Source organism: Lotus japonicus, chromosome 3, assembly GCF_012489685.1.
Source record: "Lotus japonicus ecotype B-129 chromosome 3, LjGifu_v1.2".
Taxonomy (NCBI): Eukaryota; Viridiplantae; Streptophyta; class Magnoliopsida; order Fabales; family Fabaceae; genus Lotus; species Lotus japonicus.
Genome location: NC_080043.1, coordinates 3,934,799 through 3,961,308, shown reverse-complemented (window position 1 = coordinate 3,961,308; position 26,510 = coordinate 3,934,799). Strand labels below are relative to the sequence as shown.

Below are 26,510 nucleotides of genomic sequence, written 5' to 3'. Positions count from 1 at the left end.
AACGCAAAACCACAGGAAGATAAACCACCGAAAACACTACTACCAAATGCAGTTGCATCTATGATCATTAGTTGTGATACAAAAAAATGAAAGCCTGCAAGTGCTACTGGAGTACAGAACAAACAGAGTGCTTTACATCAAAATCAATGTTTTACAGGGAGAAACAACAGTGAAATGATTTCGACTATTATATGAGATTTCGATCCGCAAGTGCAGCACCCCCGAAATGAAGAAGATTGAGTTTTCCATGATGAGCTCATTCCAAGTTGTCTGGAAAATATCTGGGCACCACGTTACAATATTTGAGGCAAATTTGCTGACAGTGGGTCCTAGAACAGAATATCCACGTGAGGGATTCATTCTGACCGAAAACTCCGCCCTTGTCGTAAGGTTAGCCAATGATATCATTCATAGATTGAGTCTAAGACAAGGATCACCATGCTCATTTGAGTGACGATAGACCTGCAGCGAAAACATCGTTTCCCCCAATGTAAATTGTGGCATCGTGATGCGGGCGTGAGGGGACATTTGCCCCAACTTCATGCGATCTATTTCAATGAAGACGACAGTGTGCTTCATTGGAGTGTGAATTGGTAAAACGGTATGGTCTTCTTTGCGGGAGTTGTTCTCTACCCAATTTGTAAAACATTGATTGAATTTGGGCATTGCTTGCATCGATCTCCAATGCAAGTTTTTGTAGATATTTAGGAGAGGGGTAAGGTAAACAAACATGAGGAGGAGCTGATTGATCAGTTTCCTCCTCTCATCTTCAGTTTTTTACAGTTCTCCCGTAGGTAGCAAGTGTCCACTTCCTTTAGTTTGGGTTTATTTTGGGTCGAGGTAAATATATAACAGGTGCAGCTTATTTAATTTGGATTGCTGCAATTAATTCCCTATGGTATTTTCGCAATAAGGCAATTTTGAGGGGAGAGGAGGCGGAGGTATAGTGGAATTGATTCAATTCAAATCTTGGCTTTGGTTGCTGCGTTCTTTTTCTGCATCAAGATGTTGTAACAAGTTTTCTTTGAGGAAGAATTGGTTGCTGCGTTCTTTTTCTTTTGTGGAGTTATATATTGGCAAAGCATGCTAGTAGGATGAACATCTTATTTTTATTTTCTTCTAGAATGTGCCTTCTGTCACAGGTTTGGCATCTCCTTCTTTTCCCCTTTCTTTCCTATTTCTTGTATCATGTTGATCTTATTTTGTGGACTTAGTCTTCTTTGACTGATTCTATTTTCATTGTATTTGGGTTAGCACCCCTTGTGCTACTTTGAATGCAATATCTTGGCTTATAAATTAAAAAAAAATTGAGATGATTTGGGGCGAGAGAGTCGGCGAAGAAAGAACTGCGCAAGAGAGAAACCGCTCCACCGCGAGTGAGAGAGAGTGCGGGCTCATCAATATGTATATAGACTATAGTTACTTGGGTGAGGGTAGGGCCGGCCCAACACTAAATGAGGTCTAAAGTCAATTTTAAAGTAAGACATTTTTTTGGGACTTTAGTATTAATGCTTGGTTTTTTGGGCCTTTTTTACTTAGTAAAAAAAATTGAGGCCTTTTTCTTTTAGTAAAAAAAATTATTTTTTGGAGGCCTAAAGCCTTAAAGTCCTTGCTTGGATGACTTTACCCTTGGCCAGCATTGGGTGAGGGTCCTTCTTTTGAAAGCCACCTACTTCTTTGTTGGGGAGACATTTTGTCATTGTAATTTGCAGTGCGCGGCCTTATCTACTATTCGCTGCGCTTAGTTGATTAATTGCTCATTGACGGTGAGTGTGACTATCATTAAAGAAAATGCATTAGAATTTCCATAAGATATTTCCCTCTTAAGACCGGGGTTTAGAATAGCCAACTGCTCAACAAATTTTCAAAGGCCATCGTTATCCCGTTTGAAACTATCTTCTTCAGGCTTAACGATCTCAGTCTTGTTGCATGGTGAAAATAACGTGGACTCGGATGTATACTGCAAAATTTGAAAACCACCCCTTGTCGACTACTTGTCGTGATTAAACCAAGCCTCACTTCTCAATCTAGTATAAAAATATGTGGCAGACAAGAGATAAGGGACATGATTGTATTATTCTATCATGGTGGTGCGACAAACAACATATTAAAGCTGTGTATGAATACATTATCATATTATGTCTACTTATCATGTTCACCAAATGGGTCCTAAATATTCATGTTATTCATCGATTTCGTTGTCTCTGCTTTTGGTACATACATTGGTCATTTCAATATTAATACTTGGTGATCTTCTGACTATCGTTTCTTCAAGGCCTAAAATCCACGCTATTATATACATGAGCATTTTGTCAGTATAAATCGTACCATGGTATGTAATATCATTATTTACTTCGATGTCCCATAACTTCTTGCATAAGTAAATGTCCTGATGAATGAACAATGTATGTAAAGCTTAATTAATAGCTCTACAATAGTTTGAATTTAACTCTATATGTCTCCTGTACTTTTAGATTTGACATGCTGAATGAATTTGGATATATTTCAAGTGTTATAAATGGAAAAACTAATCCTACCATGATGTAAATGTTCTCGCTCTAATAGGATTGTCTTCGTGGAAAATACTTATATTACAAGAAAATAGAAATAGTGGCGCAGAAAAATAGTCAAATAGATACTAGTTGTACCAAACAATCAATGTTGTTTTTAAAAAAAACTTATGAATGTTGTTGCTTAAAGGGTTTTTAGTCTAGGAAATTTACATGTGCTTTTACTTTTAATTTTCATTCCAGTTAATTGATCAACTTGCAAGAAGAGAAAGCTGCGACTAATGAGGTTTGTTTCAATAATTCAATATTTTGTATGGTATCTAAAGTCTCAACTCATTTTAGTGTTCTTCACTCTAAGTGTCTACACCATATTTAGTGTTTATCAAACACTTTCGTTCCGAGTATCATGGTTAACTAAATACCCATTGTATTTCAAGTTTTATTATATTTGGTTTATCAAAAAAAAAAACTAATCTCTTTTGAAGATATATGTGTTAGATATGATGTGTAATGTGATGTGGTAAGAAGAAAGAGTCAGAGAGAAAAAATGATGCATGTAAGTGTTGTTACGGTTTCAGTGTACATGAATCAGGTCTATACTTAGAATATTTCATGGTTATTTACCTCCTTGGTATATTTTGTAGGAAAGGAGGAAAAAAGAAACGGGAATGCAACTCTACCTAACTGGTTCTACCTTACCGGATTGTTCACAAGTTGTGGTGGAATCATTCTTTCCCTGCAAGAGGGTGATAGTGAGCAACAAGTGCTTGATGTCATGCCCTAAAGTTTACAGGTGCATATGTAAAGGGAAATACTACCATGTACCTTCCAATTGAAGATGATTTGTCATGGACATTTTGTCAATTTAGAATTCTAGATTAGCTTTAGATTAGTTCCACACGAGTTTTGCCTCCGTTAAAGCTATCACAACTTTGTTTGTGTTTGGATTAAAGTTTAAAAAGCTGAGTTTATATATGTCAACTTGAGTTTAGAAAATTGAGTTTGGTTGAAAGTAGTTTATTGCAATGTGATTTATATTTGAATGTTTTTCATTCTAAAGTAGTTTTACAAAATGAATTTATTTTGGACAATACAAGTTAATAGCAGCATTTTAAGTGATAAAATGCTAAAACTTACAACTTGTACATAGGGGATTCGAATTAATTTGGTTGAAGGTCAATATTTCACTCAACTGAATGTGAAAATTAAACTCTCAAACATTTTGGCACAATATTAAATACAATATTAAATGTGACTTGACGGAACTTAAACAAATAAAAAAGGTCAATCCAAACACACTTGTCACCAAGTATTCATAATTTTGTAAGTGTAGACACTCAATACAATGTTATTTGTTAAGTGCGTATTTTGATATTCGGTGAAAAATCACGATGGACAGCCACAAAAGCTAAGAGAAGTTGCTTTTGTCTATCCACCGTAATTTTAACTTCAGCGTGGTTTTCACCACCTATCCAAATATGCTCTAACTAGATTACCTATCACACGTGATTAAATAAACTAAAAAATGATCTACTCATTTGCTCCCAAATGACAATTGGTTGTGTAAATTCTCAAATCCCTCTTAATAAATACCTAGTGATCCTAGCTTCAGTTGGACACATTGACATACTCTGGAAAAAGAAAATCAAGGACCTGATTCTCCAGAGTATCATTCTGAAAAGAGAGGATGCTTTGACAAGCTCCCAAGCTTGTTGATGAAAAAGAAAAGAAGCAGTTGCTTTTTAACATTGCAAATGCCTCATATACCACATATAACTTTATTTGACTGTTTGGATACCGATCAGAAAGTATGAAAACGGAAGTAACACATCTCAGGGAACTTTTGTATTACTCGGGGGATGTGTGCTTGAACAAAAAGTGCTTCAAAATGTGTTATTTTTCTGTTTTCATACTTTCTAACGGATATCCATACGGGCTAGTGCTTGCGGTACACACCATTGTTACAGTGCACATATATGTATGTTAGTTAAACACAATTTGATGGTAACAATCCATGCAACCTTATAAATTAAAATGAAAAGTAATAGAGATATTTACTTACATTACAAAATCAGGTGGCATTTAGAATGCAACAAAGGTCAAAAGAAGATGGAAAATTAAAAGTAAAAAGGAAACGAAAATATTTGAAGCACTCATCATATTGTACACTCTGTCAAGAACACTAAAGAATACACGCAATTCTCACCTACCATCATTCAGATCATGAAGTATAGCTGTAGAAGGATCTATTGGTGAATGGTCTGCACCACCAACCATGCTGGTACTTGCTGTTGAATTGTAATAACTTCCATCTGTTGCTTTGGTCGTAATGTCGGTCATAAAGCTGGACACATCATCAAATTTCCAGTCAGTCAAGTATCCTGGCCTTGAAGTTACAGTACTCACTTCAATATCTCCTGAAAGCATTGCCACCACACGCGACATTGATGGCCGCAAAGATGGCGATGTTTGAGTGCACAAAAGTGCTATTCCCACAACGCGTCTTGCTTCTTCCTTGTTGAATTCGGAGAGTCCAGGATCTACCAGATCAGTTACGCTGTTTTTTTCATGAAGCTGCCAAGCCTATGACACGAAAATACTAATAACAATAAGCAAGGTTTTTTATGCATAACATTTTTTGAAAGATATGTGTAACATTACCAACAACTAACATTTGTCTATAAAAATGTATAATATATCTATAATTAAGATAAATGCTAGGGATACGAATTCGGATCCTCTGCTGCCCTTGCAGCCTGTGCAACAGCAAACAGGCAAGTGCATAAAAGTTTTGACCAATTTAACCTTTTATGAATCAATCTGAACCATTAAATATAAAAATCAATGGTCAAGATTTTGCAGCAGAGAGCCGCAGAGAACATGAACTAACTTTGATCAGTGTTCATTCAGTTTTTCGAAAAATATTCATAGGAAGCAGAAGCAGCTTTGCTTACCCATTCCAGAAGATATATCTTCTCTCCTTCCAAACTTGCATCAGAATTTGGCCTCCCACTAACTAACTCTAGAGCCATAACCCCAAAGGAAAAAACATCTGCTTTCTCTGTAAGGTGTCCACGCATGGCATACTCCGGTGCAAGATATCCACTACATCATGAGGTTTAGAGTATATTGAAAATTTAGTGTTATAAAAGAAATGAAACCAAACCATAAACAGATAAAAGTATAGATAAGATCATGAAACTAATCCAAGATGGTCAAGTGTAGATGATGACTCACATTGTCCCAGCCACACGAGTGCTTATGTGGGTCTTTTTATCATCATATAATTTGGCCAAACCAAAATCAGATATTTTCGGGACCAGCTCATGATCAAGCAGAATATTGCTAGCCTTCACATCACGGTGTACAATACGGAGTCGTGACTCTTCATGTAAATAAGTTAAACCTCGTGCAACACCCAAGCATATATCGTAGCGCGTGGACCAGTTGAGGGATAAAACTTTTCCTGTCCAAATGAGCCAACACATGTACTTAATTATTAAAAAGAGTAATGAGAAAGAAAGTAAGCAGGCATACATATATGCACACACATACACACACTTGAAATTATCATGTTCTCATACCAAATAATGCTTGATCAAGACTCTTATTTTCTAGATACTCGTAGACAAGAAGCCTTTTACTCCCTTCAATGCAACATCCATATAATTTGACAAGATTACGATGTTGTACAGCAGATATAGTCGCAATCTCAGCTATGAACTGACTCTTTCCTTGATGGGATCCTACTGATAGTTGTTTCACAGCAATAACTGTTCCATCATTGAGTATCCCCTGCAAGAACAAAACGGAAAAATTACATTCTTTTGAAGAATGGATTTAGTTCTAGTCTTAGGCTCAAACATTGCATATTAGAATGAAACCTAGCCAATTTCATCAACAAAATAAAACTACTAGCACTGGCAGAGGTTGTAAGAAGAACCACTAGCAAGTCATTAAATTATATAATTTACTAATTAAGTACATTATGACATATAAAAATCAAAGATAAACAGTAATCAACTATCATCATTAATTTTTTTGAAAACTTCTACAATTGTATTTTGTGAGATGGAATTATATTTATCCATAAAATTACAAGCTGAAATCCTAAGGATATGTTTGGATTAGTGGAACATAATGGAGCGGAATGGAACTGAATGAAATAAAAGTACCTTTTTCATTGTTTGAACATTTTATGATGGAATGGAATAAATTTACCACTCCCATTAATTAGATAGTTAACGGAAAAGAATGAAGTATAATATTTTCATTCCTATATTACCCTTATTATAAAAATATTAATTTACACATTCTTGGACAGAACAATCATGGAAGTCATGAGTTGGACTTGAATAGGAGAAATTGTATTATTATTTCTTAATCAGAATACAAAGGGTAATTACATTATATAGAAGAAGACTAATCCTAAATAATTCTTATATTAATTCCTTATTTACAACAGTTGGAATTAAAATTCGCTGAAATATGTTAAATAAGATCCATTCCAATGTGATATGTACGTGTATGTAATCAAATAAATCAAGCTTTGAGTTGGAATTAAAATTCTCTACTGTTGGTTTTTGTGTCAATATCAGATTAAAAGATTACAGCTAGTAGTACTAATCAACTAATCATCCACTTGAACCTATTCTTTGATACCGTTTTCAGGCTTCCTACCATTGAGAACATCCAATAGAAGTAGATATAGGAGTGTGCATGATAGTGAATTTGCTTTATATTTGACAACCGATTATGATAACATATATAGAAGTCATGATCGTTGAGGTTACAGTGAGGGTAAACCAGTAATATTATAATTTTAATGGTTTAGCGTCATTTTGTTCCATTCCATTCCTCCCAAATTTGGGGGAGCAAAAGTGAGGGAAAGGAGTAGTATCTAATAGAATGTAATCCACTGGGTTCCAGTCAGTTTCATGCACTTCTAAATAATACAAACAAGGGACCTCTTCCTCCATCCCCTCCATTCCACTCCATCTCATCCCCTTCCCCCGATCCAAACGAAGCCTAAATATGCTAGTTTCCCTGAGTATCATTTGAAATTGTGTGGACAATGATAACCTTTTATGAAGTAGCATATGACCATTATTTCTAATTCAGAGAGAGTATTCACCTTATAAACAGGTCCAAAACCTCCTTCTCCAAGCTTGTTGTCAATATTGAAGTCATTTGTAGCATTCTTTAACTCAGAATAGCTAAAAGTGTATGGCTTTGTATCCATACCTAAAAGATCTGCAAAATTAAACATTAACAATGGTTAAGGTTGGATAAGCCGAAACTTATTTTGTTGAAGCTGGGGATGATGCGTGATTTTCTACTCATTCAAGTTGGAAAACTTACACCCTCCAGTTTTATCAGAATGTTCTAGACTAACATATGAAATCAGATAGCAGAAAGGCACATAAAATGTCTATAATATTGGATTTTTATGAGGAATACAATCATTTCTTTCTGCTTTTCTTCTGGTTTCATTAAGATTCAAAAATCTGAACATGTAGAATATATGCTAAAAGTGAACATTTGACCTTCTGTTTTATAAAAATATAAATAAGGTATGTCCCCCTAGATCTTAAAATATGCCACCAATTAGAATATCATTAATGAATATGCAGGAGAATAATTTAAATAGTCAGAGAAACATAATATACATTATATTGATAAAATTTATTTACCTTCATCATCAAGAAGGCGCTTTCTTCTCTGAATGAAATAGAAAACAGCAAAAATTGACAGAAAGCTTACAACTCCAACACCCACAACAATACCAATGATTAGACCAGTTTTACTATTTCCACTGCTTGGAGGTTTGTTACTGACAGTTGGGATGAAATCTATACAGTACAAGCACACTATTAGAAATACGAAGTAGGACATTTTTTTCTGATAAGATATTACATTGTGAAAAGTCAGTAAATAAACTTCTGAACTGCTAACTATTTCAAAGTTTTACCTGGGATAGCACTGATGGCTTGAATCAAGGGCCCATATGTACCTTGAGCAGGTATGCAGCAAGTCCCTTTCCCAGCCCAAAAGAGATGAATCTCCAGATAGTTTTCTTTCACTTCAAACCTGAATCGTTTGAGGACAGCTCTGTAAGAGACGCCCCCAGCTTCCTTTTGTATGTTAAAATCCTTCAAAACACGAGTACCCTGGAATATTGAAAAAGGAAAAAGAAATGAAGCTAATAGAAAGCAAGAAAATAGTGGCTCTCAAGCACTTGTCTAATTTTCCCTGGAATAATGGCACAGTGCAGATTAAAAATATTTAACTCCAACAATCATTCAGTACTACGAAGTTGATTGGGACAACAGAAAAATACAGGATTGTAACCATTGATTTTAGTTGAAATTTTAATACGTTCATAATTTGTATATAATGTTGGATTGTAACTAGTCAAAAAGCAATAAGCTATTACTCTTAGAAAATGGCTCCAAGTGAGCATAACAAAATACACTAGTATAAAAATCACTTGAAATTTAATAACTTGAATAATTAAACAAAAACAAAAAATATTCTAACTTCATGATTTTTTTTATCTAGAAATAAAATTTATAATTTTTGCAATGTGATATTACCAAAGAAACAAACAAATAAACCTGAAAGGTTCAGCTTTACAGTGGTAAATTAGGATGCAGGTGAAATAAACTCAGTGATATCTTATGTAAATTACTTGAGTATAACTTAATTTAGATTGTTGCAATTTAGATTGTTCCATGGCCCATTTAAGATACACATGCCCCCACCATCATTATTCTTTTTAAATATTTTGATAACGACACAAGTACCTGGATATAAATATCAAAAACCCGTCTCCCACGGCTTTTCCATGTGGACGTGGTAGAATCCAGAATAGCTGTTTCTGCAAATTGGAGGGTGATGTTGTAAAAGCCATTTTCCAGCCCCAGGCCATAATATCTTAGTGATGATGCAGAGAGTCGGGCTGTTTGGAAGAGCTCTGTGTCCAAAGTACCGGTGAACTGATTAGACACAAAACTTTTGTATAGAGGATTATTGTTCCCAGTAAATAACCCAACATTACTAACGGCCCATCTATTTGTATCAGTAACAAAGTATTTAGCAGGACCAAGTGTGTCATTATCCATTTGATACACAGTTCCATCTACGGATGTAATTTGGGGACCACCACACTTGATGGTAAAATCAGAATCTGCATAAAATCATAAGTAAAGCTTGATCCATAAGTGAATATGGGCTTTAGTTCATATAATTTAAGATAAAGCAAGAAATTCATAAGAAGTTTATTCATGTAAGTCCAATGAATGTCAAGGATGGCATTAATAAAAAGATAAAAAACAAATGATGTTGGACTGGTGGCAGAGTAAAAAACAGATTGAAGTTAACTTAATGAATCTTTATCTTGTAGAAGAATGATAAACATAAGAGTGAATCTTTATCAGCAAGTAATAGCTTGAAAGTTAAATGACAGATTTCAACATATATCTGACCATAACAGAAAATGATTTGATGGGCCTTTACTAGAGAAAAAAATAAGGTGGATTGGAGTGGGGGAATTGTGCGATGACAGGAAAGGAGATGATCATAGGAAGAGGGTGAGAAATAGTGGAGAAGCACGACAGAATGTTTCTATTAACATGTGTAAAATTCGAATGAGAAAGAACATCAAATTATGTCTCATTGGAGTTCAAATTTTGGTTTGTATTTACGATATCAACAATAATTAATAATCTTAACAATTTATTTGAGATTATGATTTCTTCTCAATTTAGTGCCTTAGACAACAAACTAGCTTAAACTTAAACTTACATCTTCCAGCACCACTATTGCAAGGAAAATTTTTCTGGAGACAGTTAAGCCCAGTAGGCAAACCACTGCAAAAGAAAAGTTGTGTTCCAGCCAAGAATAAAATTATATGGCTTTAAACAATAAACAATTTATATTTTATAGTTAATGGCGGCAGTAAAAAAATGAACTCCTTCAAATGAAAAAAATTCAGTGATATTCAAGTTGTGTCCACAAAAGATGGTGCACCAATGAATTTTCCAAACAGAGAACAAAACACTAATATATAATGTATAACTACTTCAGTGAGAAGACTTTTACCCAGAACCCAAAATAGTTATGAGAACTACAAATTCAGGCTTCCTGTGAGGAAATCTTTGAAGTTTAGAAAAATTAACCAAAAAAGTGCTAACAAAGTGTAAAGAGTGGTTAATTGGTGATCTTGTATTAACTTAGTTAACCATTTGTTTGGTTAATTGTAACAAGGTGAGAAACATTTCTACAGGATAAAAAGGTATAATCTCATGGTTTATTTCATTTTATTCCGAAATTCATATTTAATCACAAAATTGTGTTGACATGCCAAAATTGTCAACCAGAGACTAATCTTTGCTATAACTATCCAAATCGTAAAATTCCGTTTGAAATAGTAAATCATTATAACAAAAGTTCTTCATCATCTAGTGACAACAGTTGTAATATCAATTCTTAGAATTTGGGTTAGGCCTAACTCTACCCCAAAAGCTACCTTAGAGGCGAGGGTTGTTCTACCATTTATACACTTATTTGACCATATCCTTAGTCAATATGAGACTTTCCAACACACCCCCTCACGCTCAAGGTTAGATATCTAAAGTATGAAATTTGCAGGAATGAACATTTGCAGGATGCTCATATATGGGTGGTCTCCACAAAACTGATCTAGAATAGCTTTGATACCATTTTAGAATTTGGGTTAGGCTTAACTCTACCCCCAAAAGCTACATTAGAGGCGAGGTTTGTTCTACCCTTTATACACTTATTTGGCCATATTTTTAGTCAATGTGAGACTTCTCAACACACCCCCTCACACCTAGGGTTAGACATCTGAAGTGGGGAATTTGCATGAATGAATGTTTGTGGGTTGCGCATATATGGATGGTCTCCACTAAACCAATTTAGAATAGGTTCTGATACCATTTTAGAATTTGGGTTAGGCCCGCCTAACTCTACCCCCAAAAGCTAGCTTAGAGGTGAGGGTTGTTATATCCTTTATAATCACTCATTTGGTCATATCTCTAGTCAATGTGGACTTCTTAACATCAATATTGGAAAAATAACGTGCATAAATTAATTAATGAACACAGCAACTAATACAGAAATCAATGAACACAACATAAACATAACACAAGCTAAGTTGTATCCAGTGAAACAATTCATGAACATATGAAATAAGCATGACACAAGCTAAGTTGTATCTAATGGGCAAATGATGAACATATAATAGAAACATGACAATAGCAGAGGATGAGAAATAATAGGGACACCGGACAATAGCAAGATGCAGTATTTTTATACTTGAAAGAATAATTTGTCAGATGGACGAGAAGATTGTAAAAAATGAAAATATAAGGGTTGCAACGAGCCTATCAATCTTGACTGAATAATCACATATTCACATTAATACCCAAAATATGAAATTATGTTCATTAATCTTTTAAAAGCTACTTAAACAATCAACATTAAAGAACCTATATAAAATTACCTGCTATTTGAATTTTCAATTGTGAAGTTGTTGGCCACTAAGTTCCTGCATATCAATAGCCCAAAAATATCATAATATTAGTTTCACACTCGCGCGCACATACACAATAAAGAAATCAGAAAAAGATTTAAGTAATCTTTATAACAGATTTAGAGCTAAACTTCAACCAAGCTATTATCTTATTTTTCAATATTTGAGTCCAGATATGAATTAAAATTTAGTTGACTTGACTATTAGAAGAAGAAAGAGACATGAAAGATTTTACTATTTTGGTGTAAGGAATGAACAAAATATGAAAGTTTCTACTGTAACCATGATATTAATGAATGAAAATACTAAAGAAATTAAATGTTACTTACTTGTTTTAGTACTCGGTTCAGTTTCCTCTCTTACAAATATAGTTGGTATTATGAACATTTTTGTTTCACAAATAAATTTCACATTTTCCTTCCTTTACTCACAGTGCTCATATTTAGTGCTTGAGATTGTGTTGCTGACTTTTAGGAATTATTAAAATGAATACTAAGAAACCATTAGTGTAAACAAGATCATTGTTAATAGAAAAACTAAATACAAAACAAATATTATTGAACCGTAACTGAAAGGACAAAGTTTTAAAATACAAATAATTCAAATTCAGGATATAAGGTTATCAAATTATCAAGAATAAATATTATGAAAACTGGTCTTAATTGTAAATTTCAAATAAGAAAATATGATGTACATAAAGAGTTGAATACATAAAGCATCTAGCTTACAGGAAAGTTAAAAAGTGATATAGTTAGTAATATTAGTTAATCGAATAATAGTTAGTTTGTTAGTTATTTAGTCAATGTTAGTGTCTCTGTACATAGGAAGAGGGGTTGAGAGGGATGGAGGTTAGTCGGTTGAGAGAGTATAGAGCCTTTGGGCATTGGAAACCCTCGAACTTCTGCTAGTTGTATTTGTAATGAAGGGAGTTTTCCCTAATTTGAGCAATAAAGACACTAGCTCATGTCAAAAGGTAATGCTGGAGACTTTTGAAACTATGGAAAATTAATCTGTAAATGGATAAAGAAAAGAATCACAATACTTACAGCTGTAAATTTTGTTCATTTACCCAAGAGGGGAAGCTCCCTGTTAGATCATTGTATGACAAGTCTCTGCAAGCACATTCATTCAAACAAAACGAAAGACAATAAATGACTAATGAAGGGTTCTAATTGAAACTAGCGTAGCATTAAGAGCCTTAGTTGAATATGAACATGAGTTGATAAACTGCTACATTAACAAGTACAACTAAAGAGGTAATGAACCTGTAGAAATCAATATGATGGAAAGACATATTATACATATGACACAGTGATATAAAACTACCAGCAAATTGAACTATGGATAAAATTATTGCAAGATATACAACAGAATATTATAAATATCATCTCATTAAAAACAAAAAACCCCATTATAAGACATCATAAAAAAAATAGTCAGGTCTTTCTGAAATAGAGGGAAAACTGGAGATAAGTCATAAGAGAATAACTTATGGTATAATATTTGAGCTATTAATAACAACAATAGCTATTTTACACGAATGATGAGCTTGTTTGGAGGAATGTAAAACTAAAATTCCCTTATGTGTTGTGATGCAGTATTTAGTCACTAGCATTTATCCAACAGTATACCATACATATTGGTGGAAAAAAAAAATTGCAATATGCATGCTAGTAGTTTCCTATGGTGTCCGAGTATCCAATACATATACATATTTGCCAAATAGACATAGAACTAACATAAACCAGTAAGCAAACTGAGTAACTGTTGTCTCAGTATGATAACACTGTTTTTGTTCAACTTCATCTTTACTAATAGGGAAGGAGTTTGATTTAGTAATGTCGTGCAAATTCAAATGCAGGTGTAATTTTGAAAATCATAAATAGCAGTAATGTATATAGCTAATTATTTTAGGCAAAATGCAAGGAACTCCCTCCTACTATAGGTCAAGTGCAGAAAACCCTTTGTGCTTTGAAGCACAGCAACACCAAATCATGAATATTGACCTCCTGTTGGAATTTGGATACATGTGAAGAAAATACTTGGTTTTGTGAGCTTATGGAGTCATGTTGGTGAGTTTCAAAGAACAAAGGGGTTTTCTATGCGTTAGTCCTTGTTTTTGAATATGTAAACAAATAAAATGACAACCTGCACTGAAACAATACACTGTGTGGAGAGGGGGGATCAAAACTCCATCCACCTCCATAATTAATATAGGTAAAGCTTACTAACATATTGAGAAGAGATGAACTTTTCTGCGTAGGGACTATGCCATTAAGTTTGTTATTTCCAAGAAACCTGGAAGTGGATTAAACCAAAACTTCATTTATACCATGTTTGACAGCATATCAGCAAATCGATATCCGATAATTTAGAAAAGCAATATTACAAGAAAGAGAGCGAACTCAAGTTGAAAATTGATCCGGGAATTTGTCCTGAGAAGTTATTGAAACTTAAATCCCTGCAAGAACCAGCATAAACATATGATTATCTCACACTCACTTTTGGGATGAACATAACTATAATGTCAGATAATTGTTTTAATTTTGGTAAAATAAAGATAACAATCTCATCTATATGACAAATAAGCTTGGAAGTTGAATCTTTCTATCAAGAGTCAAGACCCAATGAAAATACTGAAACTGTAAAAAGTAAGCTGAAGTTAAAGGGTACGAGGTTTATACCAAGCCATTAATGAGCATGTTGAGCTCTGATCAGAAATCACTCAGCTTAGATATTCCGTTAATTCATTTTGAAATCATTGATTCTTTAAATATATGATATCTGTTATATCGTGCCAATAACTGAGTTGGAAACCTACTCTGGAATAGCAACAGAACATTTTTAAGGTTTTTGCTTCCTAGAAAACAAGTTTACCTAATATGTTCAAATGCATCTAAAACGAAACACAAACAGATGATACTCACAACTGGGTCAAATTTTGTAATTCACCAATGGTGGATGGAATGGAACCAGAAATATTGTTATTCCGCAGTTCTCTGCAACAATTGAACCAAATTCTTAGTCTAAATTCATAAAAAAAATGGATTAAGTAAAAATTTCTTTCTACTTGGGAGAGAGTCAGCCACGATAATTAGCAGAGTTGCGACATTACAAGATAGTTAAAGACTTCATATTCCGTAAGAATTCCAGTGAGGAGCTCCCATTAGATAAACCACTTATTCTCCTACATTTTATCACAGATAATATATTAGCTTTAATGAATCAACAAAAACCATACAAGAAAGTAATGACGATACTCACAACTCTGTTAAAGAAGTCAAATTGGAAAATGATGACGGTATTCGACCTTCAAAAGAATTACCCTGAAACCTCCTGTGAGCACATACAACAATTCAAAGAACCTGTCAGTACACACTTCTGAAACAGAACAAAAATCTATATTGCACATCCTATATAATCGATTTTGCTCAAAATATATTCGCCTGCTTAACTCAAATTAAAAGGAAAAAGTAAGTTGATTGGTACGGTTGTCTTACAAGGTCTGAAGCTTAGACCAACTCCCTATGAAATCAGGTATATTGTCTGTGAGTTCCATGTCTGAAGCCCATCTGAAATGAACAGAAAATCTTTTCCATAATTATTTTGCTTAATCTATTATCATATGAGGTAAAAGAGGGTTGCAATATCTTACACTATCAACAAATTCTTAAGCTTTGCAAATGTGGGAGGAATTGGACCACTAATTCCCGAACTAGCAGCGTAGCTGCAAGGAAATGTTCTATTAATATCCTCAAGTTGTCGCAAAATGATATATAACTCTTAAAAGACTGTAATTTTGAACAAAATGGCCTAACCTAATACATCGTTCTATCCAGAACCAACCCATAATTCACAAAAATGTATGCTTATGAGAAGCATCATATACGAATGATAAAATAATTGTGGACTTAACTTCCAATGGCCACTGTTGTAATTTGCAGCCAGTAACCATACTTGAAGTTTAGTATCTATATTCTAAACAAGGATATAGAAACCTACTCAAAAGACCACACCACCTGAGAGAAAGAATTCACTAACATTTGAAATACAAAGAATGCAGAAAGGATTTACTAACATTGGGTATATAAATATTCAAGAGACAAGATACAAGGATGAATACATTGGGGGGAAAGTCTCATAAATATGTTCAACCTTGTAGTGTGTTTGGCGTGATAAAATTTTACTTTGGTCCTAGCACTTCTGATGCTACCAAAATTTATGCTAGACGGATATGCCGAGAGTCATCGAATATGTATGTGAATCTACGTAAAAAAGCGACAATAAATGACCCAATATAACTTTGGGGATAAATTTAATTTGCATAAAGGACTGAATTTTCGTTTGTTAAGTTTTGGATGACTAATATTACTCCATAAACAAGTCTTTGACATAGGTCCCAGTTTCAAAGGTTTTCATCAAAAGCATTTTAAAATCTTATCCCAAAAATACTTCACGCTGCTCTTTTCATGTTAGGATCACACTAATTCAGTATATCTGAACTATGGATTATATTTGACCTCAAGGAGAAAGGCCATAGATTTGAATTTGTGATAGAAAAAATCTAATTTTTGAAAAGTAGAGACAAGTTTTGAACCCATTGTATGCATAAGCTTCAAAGCTTAAGACAAGTATTGAACCCATTATATCCCCATTACAATGCTATCCAACTATTGTCAATTTATTTGCTCTCTCTTTGATCTTGTAGACTTATATTAATGATCGCCAGATTTGTCAAGTTCTACTTCTAGTTTGTTTCCAAAATATTAATGACTGCTGCCATATATCATGCCAAGTTCCATAGGAAAAATACAACAACAACAACAACAACACAACAAAGCCTTATCCCACTAAGTGATATCGGCTTCCATTGGAAAAATATCCAACAATTTATAGCTTGACTTTTACAATTGGAGAATGTCAAACTTCATAAGAAAATGCTGTGAATATGGAAGCTAAGACTGCAGGAGCACTTACAGTTGTTCTAATTTTACCAGATCCCCCAGTTCAGATGGAAAAGATCCTGAGAAGTTGTTTGATCCATAACTCCTGCAAATTAACAAATAGTAAACCTGAACAATCATAAGAAAATCAATCTTGAATTAAGTATCAATATAATTTAGGAGATTGCTAATTAGTATTATAAGTGATGATGAGTGATTAAAGTTTAACAGCTGCAGATGAATATTTAACTTTATCATATTTTTATATGATTTATTTTCCTCTCATTTCTCACGCATTCATGCAATTCATTTCTTACTAACAAACTGTTTGGTTCAAATAAGAGAAGGGGAGGGAAGTGATTATAATGGTGGGGAAGAGTTGTGACTTGTGAGACAAAAATCCATTGTATGAATTGGTTGGAGGGTGGGGAGAGAACAGGGATCTAATTTACCATTACATCGTTCCTATTAGTGGAAGAAAGGAAATAGAACAAACCTAGAACCTAGACAGATAAAAAGAAGATCAAATACAGACATTTGCACATGCAGAAGTGAAGAAAAATGTAGTGTTAGTACTTAGTAGTATATGGTTGTTAGGGATAATATAGCAAAGGACACGTAACATAGAGATTATTATAAGATCAATTGGAATTTGTACAAAAACAATAACATCACACTTAAACAAACAAGGATCTACACGTTGCATACCCATTTTTCTATTTGCAACCTGAATCTCTTTTTAGAAAAATAAAAAGAAGATTGAGGTGTGAAACACACATGAAGGAGTAAAATGTGGGTCAAATATTATCTCATTTGGCCCTAGAAATAAGGAACTGCTGCTGTTTGAGCAGCCCATTTGTCCTTTCTATCCCAACCCTGGCCCAGGGGGAAGGGGCTATTAAAAGTTTGGGACAGACTCACTTTCGCACCTCTAATTAATGTTTTAACTATGGTCCCAGACTCGCAGCATAAGAGCATGTTTGGATCAGTTTCTCTTTTGTCATAATCAATTTTGTCACCCAGAAACTACCCATGAGCTTCTCCTCATAATTGATTTTACTTCGGAATTAATTGTAGAATGCTTTCAAAACATGAACACCAACTCTTTTTTGGAGACTAGTTGATCCATAAAAAAAACAATCCTCTGCTCTAAACACCAGCTTGACCTGAGGCCACCTCAGTAACTACTAACTACAGATAAAATACAAATTTCAAATAATAACTTACAATGATCTTAAGTCGGTAAGATATCCCAATTCCTTGGGAAGCTCCCCTGATAAAGCATTGATGCCAAAGGTCCTAACAAAGAGTGACCTTAACATTAGAAAATTATGTCTCCTAACATTAAAATATACAAAACATTACAAACTTGAGTCTAATAGCCTTACATGTATTCCATGCGAGTCAGATTTCCAATGGCTGGAGGTAGAGAACCTGTCAAGTAATTCTGGGCAAGATTCCTGCTTGTAATAATTTGAGGAAACTTAGCATAGCAAAAAAATTTGGTAGTCTCATGGCTGTTTTTTGGCTTTCTGCCATGCCCGATATCCCGCCATTTCCGCGATATTCCACCATTATCTAACATGTATGGCAGGATTTGGGCTTTCCGCCATGACCCGCTCCGCAATTTACAAAACTGGTTTGCTTTTTTGACATCGGAAAGATAATTTGCACCCTCTAGGGATCGATCCCTAGACCCCCCCTCCCCAACTCATATGTCCCCCAGCTCATACCACTTGAGCTATAATTCGGGGACAGTTTGCTCTAAATTCTAGACCAACAACATGCTACTAATAAGAATCTACCAAAAAAATTCATATGGGTGCTTAAAAATATAGTTTTTTATGCCATGAATGATGGAAGATGAATGTGGTACTAGAAAGCATACAAATTGGTGAGGTAAGTAAGAGTCCATAGCTCTTCAGGAATTTCTCCAACCACGTCCACTGCATAAACTTTCCTGTGACATTCAAGACAGAAAAAGGGTTACACGAGAGTTACATAAAGTTTCAAACATTGACATGGTAACACCGAAACTCGTACTGAAAAGTTAACACACAGTGATTGAAAGTTGAGAGAGATTTACAGTGCTGTTATGTGGCAAGTGGTTTTGTTGTCGTAGGAACAATCGCATTTTATGAATGGGTTGTAAGCGCTGTCATCGATGGTGGTGGTGCTATCAATGGCACTTCCACTGCATAGTTCACCGCTTATATTCCACTGATCTTGGTTTGCTGAAATGCTCCATTTGCTGAAGATTGAATTCAAAACTCTTGCTGCATTCAAAAATTCACATTTCAAAGATATCACACACAAGAAGAAAAATCGAAAGATTGAAGACGAGAGAGAGAGACATGGAAGGTGTTCATCCCATGGGTACTCTAGTTTGGCCGTCGTGTACCCAAGAAGAAAAATAGAAAGATTTACGCCCCTCTAATATTTCAATGTTTGGTCATATACTTATGACTAATCATTTTCGTTTAAGTTATTATAATCATATGTTTCGTGAAATATTAAATAATAATAGATAGTATAAAAATGAGGATGGTGTGAGTGGGCAGTGAAAATAGCGGGGCGGTAACAATGGAGGGTGGTGGTTGTCGTGGTTATAGAGGTGGCAGTGGTGATGCTGAGTTGTGGCGGCGATGTAGGAGGTGACTATTGCGGTGGTGGTGGGTCGTGGTGGTAAGTAGTGGTGGTGGCAATGGCGATAGAGGTGAAGGTGGTGACGGTGGTGGTGGATAGTGTTGGTGGAGAGTTTTGTGGTGGTGGTAGTGTTATAGAGCAGTGGATGTGGAGGTTCGGGTGGCGGCGGCGTGGTCGTGGTGTTGGAAGGTATAGTAATATTGATGGTTGTGATGGCAGTATTAGTGGTGGTGGTGATGACGATGACAGTGACAATAGCGATGGCGGTAGCGACGATGGTGGGAGTGATGGTGGAGGCGGCGTTAGTGGTGGTAGTCGAGGCGGCTGTGGTGGTGGCGGAGGTGGAGGGTAGTAGTGGTGGTTGTGGATAAAATATTTTCATGTAACTTATACACTACACTCTTATTTGACATTATCCATCATCGATATAGTAGATTTATAGATTAAATACTCCATCATTTTATGTATAAGAGTTGATTGATGACTAAAGTTATACAATACATTGTTAACAACAAACAATTGATAAATATAATTTATTGTATAAACTTATATTATCACGTTTAATATAGTGTACCAAACAAGCTCTAAGTGGATTGGCATTCCTATCATTTCAAAATTCTAGTCCCTCGTGGCAAAGGAGTCATTTAAATTCAAACACGGCTTTAATTATAGGGTTAATCATCTAATAGGTCCTTGTCTTTGCCTCACCGTCTGAAATTAGTCCCTCCCCGAAAAATTTGCAAATCCGGGTCCTCTCGTTTGCAATAAGTCTGGAGCAGGTCTTCGCCGGAGTCCGGAGCTCCGGCGAGTGATGAATTGGCATGGTGACTGGATAAATGACGCTTATGTGTCAAGGGAAAAAAATAAAAATAAATTACATGTCAGAAATTTTAATTTAATTAAAAAATAAAACTAATTAACAAATGTAATCCTAATCCAAAATTAGTTAACAAAATCAAATTCTCCTTTTCTCTTCTCTACCACCATCATCAATCAAACCCAGAAAATAATCCTAAACCCAGGAAAATAGCTCACATCAAACAAGCCTCCCTTCTTAATTTTTTTCCCAGAATCACCCTATGTCCAAAATCTTCATCTTTGTCTTCAAAAACCCAACTTTTATGAGCAAGGCAGTTTTGGACGAAGGGGTAAAAAAATCAAACGAGCTTAGAATTGTGGAAGCTGTGAACAACAGTGTGAGGAAGCTCACCAAATTAGACATGAAATTGAATGATGCCCTTCCACAAATCAATTTGGACCAAGAAACCTTCACGTCCACAACAAATGGAGGGATAGAAGCCGTGAATAGCACCGCAGCAGAGGAAGGGAACACTCATACCAAAATCCCCATTAACGAGATTGAAGCTCGAACTCCACACCATTCTCTCCATACTCCACCGATTCCCCACCTTCAAAACGGAAACCGGGATCGACAGGAGATCAGGCAACCGAGAAACTCAAATCCTTAACCAACAACCACCAAAGCTTCAAACCCAGAAACCCAAAAATCCAAACCCACAAACTCCAGAAGATCGCGCAGCTCCAAACCCAACCTTCAAATCCAAACCCAGAAACTCAGAAATCAAACCATCGTCCAGCCACCTTCAACTCTAAAAAACTAATCGAACCAGTCCACCTATACATGTAACAATGAAAAAGAAGGACCTTTGTAAGGAAAGAAGAGAAAGGCTCGAGCTTTGTTATGGGTTTTGACCCGCACTCTCCTCATGCAGCGGCGAGCCTCCATCCGACCATCCCTAACCAACGACCACCCCAAAACCAAATCCCAGTACCCTTCCCTTCTTTCAATCTACTCCGATTCGAGGGTAGTGAAGCGAAAGCGTTGCGTGCCGTACAGGGTGGAGGATCGGGGTGTAGAGGAAATTGGGATCGGTGATGAAGAAGAAGGAGGTGGTGTCGATGAAGGAGGTGTTTGGCTGGTGTTGCGGGGTGGTTGGAGTCGGGTGAAGGAACCATGAGTTAGAGGAAGGGTCAAAGGTGAAGGATTGGTTGTTCTTGGAGGAGATGTTGCTGAATCCATGGATGAAGAACTAGGGTTGGTGTTGGACTTGTAAACGGTGTGGAGGCTTGGGGTTAATTTGGGAAATTTTGTTTTTGTTATTTTTAAGGGTTAATCATTAAGAAGGTTTTTTGTTAATTTTATTTTATTTTATTAATTAAATTTCTGATGTGTATTTAATTTTGTTTTTTTCTAATTTTTTTTAAATCCACATAAGCGTCAATTATCCAGTCACCATGTCAATTCATCACTCGCCGTAGCTCCGGACTCTGGCGAGGACCTGCTCCAGACTTATTACAAACGAGAGGACCCGGATTTGCAAATTTTCTAAGGAGGGACTAATTCCATACGGTGAGACAAAGACAGGGACCTATTAGATGATTAACCCTTAATTGTAAGGGATAAGAAAAAATACTAAGTTTAGTTTGTGCATTGATCAATAGAATATTAGTTAATTGATATCCTGACAAAGACCAAACCAGCATCGAAGTTCGAGAAGCTTAGAGAAAACTCAATTGTTAGCAGCAAACCTAGCAGTAAAATATGATTTGTTTTTAGTATACATTGATTAATTAATGTTTCTTTCTAATTTCTAAGAGGAAATAAGATTAAATATTCTAGGTAGCTATTTTTCTTTTGAACTTTGTAAATGTGCTGATACTTTAACTTTTTTTTACAAGAGAATAAAAAAAACACAAACACAAAATACCTGTGAAAATGAAGCACAAAAAAAGTTAATTCTTATAGCATAGGCCGAGAGATGAGGAGTAAGATCTACATAAGGATCATGAACAATAACAAACACGGAAAAGCTAGTTTCTATAACACATGTCAAAAAATGAGGAGTAAGATCCGCCAGAGGGGTCACTTCAACTTTTAAAAGCTCTAATATTTTTTTTTTTCATGTCTGTAGTATTATTTTTAAACTGATAATTCAATAAAGAGCGAATCACCAAATTCGACTTTATTTTCTCACAAATTAGTACCTTAAAAACATATATCGTTCAAGTTAATTCTTGACTGATGTTTTATTTAACTGTAAAAACTAGCTTGATTAACAAGTTTGCCGGTTTAGGGATTGATAGAGTATTTTTCTTCTTTTATAGAGTAATTTGTGCAACGTTTAGAGCAATTTCATCCCTGATTTTTAGAAATGAGTTCTTAGGTAAAGAACTAAAAACCAAGTTCTTAGAAAATATTGATGCAGAGTTCTTGGCTCTTAAAGAACTAGTTTTTTAAGCTCATCCCTAATTCTTAGGCTAAGAATCAGGTTCTTAAATATTAGAGAATGTTGATGTGGAGTTTTAGGGATGTCAATGGTAAGGGTGGGTATGAGTAGTATATATTCACCACCCGCTCCTCAAGTAAAAAATTGTACCTGTACCCGCTTCATACCCACATGCAGTGGCGGAACTAGAAAAATTAATATGGAGGGGCCAAAATAAAATTTTAAACATAAATTAAAGTATTTAATTTTTTTTGGTTCATCTTAACAATAGACACACATATACACAAAAATAATTATTAAATTAATAGTAATACATATACTCATTGGAAATGAAGTCTGAAACAAATTTAGAAAATAAGTTTTAATTTTTAATTTTACACCTATATGAAATGAAATTATAATAATAAACCTACTTTAAGGAGAGAAAGAGAGACCAACCATTGGTTAAAAAATACATTTATTTTTGTCAAAAATGGTTGATATGGGAATCGAACCCTTGCTATGGAGATCAAAACAAGAAAGCCTCAACCGCTGGAACAATGCTTCATATTTTGCATCATGTGCACGGTTATATATATAACAATATGTGAGAAATAAAATACCTACTACTCTTTATAATCTATAAGAATTTTCTAGGACTTGGGGGGCCATGGCCCTCCCCTGTCCTAACCTACTACCGCCACTACCCACATGAATATTCATCCAGTGGATTTCAAACGGATGTTAAAAGATTCGTGAATATATGTGGATACCCATGAACATATATGCGTTCATGTATATATTTATTCAAATGAAATTTATATTAAAAATAAAATTAGTTAAATTCAAGATTAGAGTCACGTTCCATGCATGAAGACAAATACATATTTTCTTCTCTCTTTTTGAGTTTAAGGACTTCTTTTTATCATTACCGTTGTCAGGGCCGGCCCAAGGACCAAGCCACCCAAGCAAGAGTTTTAGGCCTCCAATTTTTTATTTTATTTTAGCAAGTTCAAAAAGGCCTCGAAATTTTTTTTACTAAGTAAAAAAGACCCCAATTTTTTTAATAAAATAAATATTTCTTTAGGTAAAAAGACCTCACTTCTAAAGTTTGTTTTAGACCTCGTTTAGTGTTGAGCCGGCCCTGACCGTTGTACAAGTTTACTTGAAAGAGAACCACAGTCCAAGGCTCAAGACAAAAAGTCATTAGAAATTAAACTCAATATACATCTATTGCTATATATATATATATATATATATATATATATATATATAGGGGATGTATCATATGAGAAAGATGTTCTTACGTGAGAAAATGAGAATAAATCATGACTGTTAGATCAAGTCATGAACGGTCCAGATTAAAACAATTTAATGCTCAAATTATCACTTAAAAAAGTCATGTAACTTTCTTAAAAACTCACATGACTTAATGTTTTAATCTGGAGTATCCATGGGTATGAATACTTCAACACTCGTACTCGCTCCATTAATGATTATCCAAAACGAAGAAACAGATGAATTAATTAATAGAGAAAGCACTCACCTTCATAAGGATCTGTAGTAGCGTTTTCATCTTGAGCTTGCGCAACGTTAACACAAATAGCAACAACAAGTGTGAGAGTGAAAAACTGTGGTAGACACCACCGTCCCATGATGAAGTTCTGATTAAACCCCAATTTACAAACTTGTGAAGCAACTAAGTTACAGAGAAATTGGACACACTGTGATTTTGCAGTATATTAAATGGACAGAGCTAGACTTGGCAAGTGTGATATAATACTTGGATGAGGGTCCTCCAAGTAACTAGATAAGGCTTTACGACTATTCTAATTGGCACACTAGATGGACGAGGTATGCGTACGGACGTATATAGTCACTTGGATGAGGGTCCCTTCTTTGAAAGCCACCTGACTCTTTGTTGGGGAGACATTTTGTCATTGCAGCCTCATCTACTATTGGCTGCGCTTAGTTAATTAATTGCTCATTGATGGTGAATGTGACTATCATTAAAGAAAAGGCATTAGAATTTCCATAAGCTATTTCCCTCTTAAGACCGGGGTTTAGAATAGCCAACTGCTCAACAAATTTTCAAAGGCCGTCGTTATCCCATTTGAAACCATTCCATCTTCTTCAGTTTAATGATCTCAATCTCAGTCTTGCTTAAAGATGTAGTTGAATCATAAAAATTTAAAAGTGAAAAGTCAAAAAGTAGGAGCATACTAGTTGCCAAGGATGTACTCCAATGACAGTGGATCTTCTTTGATAAGTAGGACCCTGTGCCCCTCAATGGGATTGGTCACGTAGGAATCGAAAATTAATGGGTTTGTCGTGTTGAGTCAACCCGAATTGTCAGTTTTTTTTTCCAAGTTGAGTTGAGACTTAACTTGGAAAAATGGTAAACTTAATTCAAGCCTCATTTTTTCGGATTGAATTAGGTCGGTCTGTCAACCCATATTTTCTCTATTGTAGGTTATGTTTTTGTTTAAAATTTTAGTAGTTAACTAAGTTTTTGGTTCCTAAACTTTAAGCGAAGTCTGATTTTAGTCTCTCGTCGGTGTAACTTCTAATAGTAGTCCACATCGAATGGTGGCTCTCGCCAACTTGCTGATTTGACGCCACCACACTTACCGTAGTGCCCCATCGGCCATCATTTAATAAAGTGATGTGTAATTGTATTTTCTTTTCCACTTAAACTTAGACATTTCCACATCATTAAAAATAAATAAAAAATTAATTAAAGTAAAACATAAGCACAAAAATTCTTTTAATCTTCCTCCTTTGTTCTTCGTCTTTCTTATTTGTTCTTTATCTCCACCCTCTTCATCTTCATCATCCTTCTTTTTTTTCTTCTTTCATCTTCTTTTTTCTCTTTTCTTCTCCTTCTTCATCTCACTCCCATAAACTAAAAATCTTCAACCCAAAATCAAAAAATTCAACGTCTTCTTTTTTCTTCGCTACCATCATCATCGATCAAACCTAGAAAAAGTAGGAAGCTTGCATCAGCTTGCAAATCACACTGGCACAAGTACTTGTTCAAGCTGCTACCAAACAAATAAAATAATCTAGCACCATCAAATACAAATATAACCTTCAAATAAGAATAATGGAGAATCCAACAAGATAACCTGCGCCAGATTCCCCTGCCGCCAAACACAATCTCAACATGGTATGGCTCCACAAATGCTTACTGGAAGAATATAAAAGGAGAATCTGCATCGTAATATTGTTCCATATCAAGGAAAAATCAAAACTTTTGTTTCTCCATGTACTGAATCGCCATCCGTGGATATATCACAAAACCTTTGTTTCTACTTCTCCTCTTGATTTACAGAACCCCGTAGCAACACCGGGGACTGTGGAAGAAGAATAAGAGGATGATGGCGATGGCGGTGGCGGTGGATCTCTTGATGATGGGTAATGGGAGAATAAAAGTTGAAGATAAAGATAAAATGTTTTAGTATTTTAATTAGGTTTAGTTATAAGAATCAGGTTATTTTTTTTGCTACATCCGAAGAAAAGAATCAGGTTATTGAACGTAAAAAGAAATCAGGTTAGATGAAAGAATTGAGTTTAATTAGAGTTTATTAATGATATAATTAAGGATTTTTTATTTTTTATTTTTTAA

At 34.9% G+C, this 26,510-nt stretch overlaps 1 protein-coding gene across 1 annotated transcript; it reads right to left on the bottom strand.

Moving 5' to 3' along the window:
* Positions 1-4,507: 4,507 nt before the first annotated feature.
* On the bottom strand, positions 4,508-24,658 carry LOC130743300 (probable LRR receptor-like serine/threonine-protein kinase At1g56130). The gene is made up of 24 exons (XM_057595490.1): positions 24,429-24,658; positions 19,096-19,285; positions 18,898-18,969; positions 18,398-18,469; positions 18,237-18,308; positions 17,044-17,115; positions 15,722-15,793; positions 15,567-15,638; positions 15,331-15,402; positions 15,182-15,253; positions 14,994-15,065; positions 14,456-14,527; positions 14,299-14,364; positions 13,113-13,178; positions 12,037-12,081; positions 10,317-10,381; positions 9,317-9,699; positions 8,482-8,680; positions 8,204-8,362; positions 7,645-7,763; positions 6,095-6,305; positions 5,748-5,976; positions 5,465-5,615; positions 4,508-5,093 (listed from the first exon to the last, which is right to left on the bottom strand). The coding sequence occupies exons 1-24, from the start codon at positions 24,535-24,537 to the stop codon at positions 4,713-4,715; spliced, it is 3,093 nt and encodes a 1,030-aa protein (XP_057451473.1). The 5' UTR covers positions 24,538-24,658; the 3' UTR covers positions 4,508-4,712.
* Between the last annotated feature and the right edge of the window lie 1,852 nt (positions 24,659-26,510).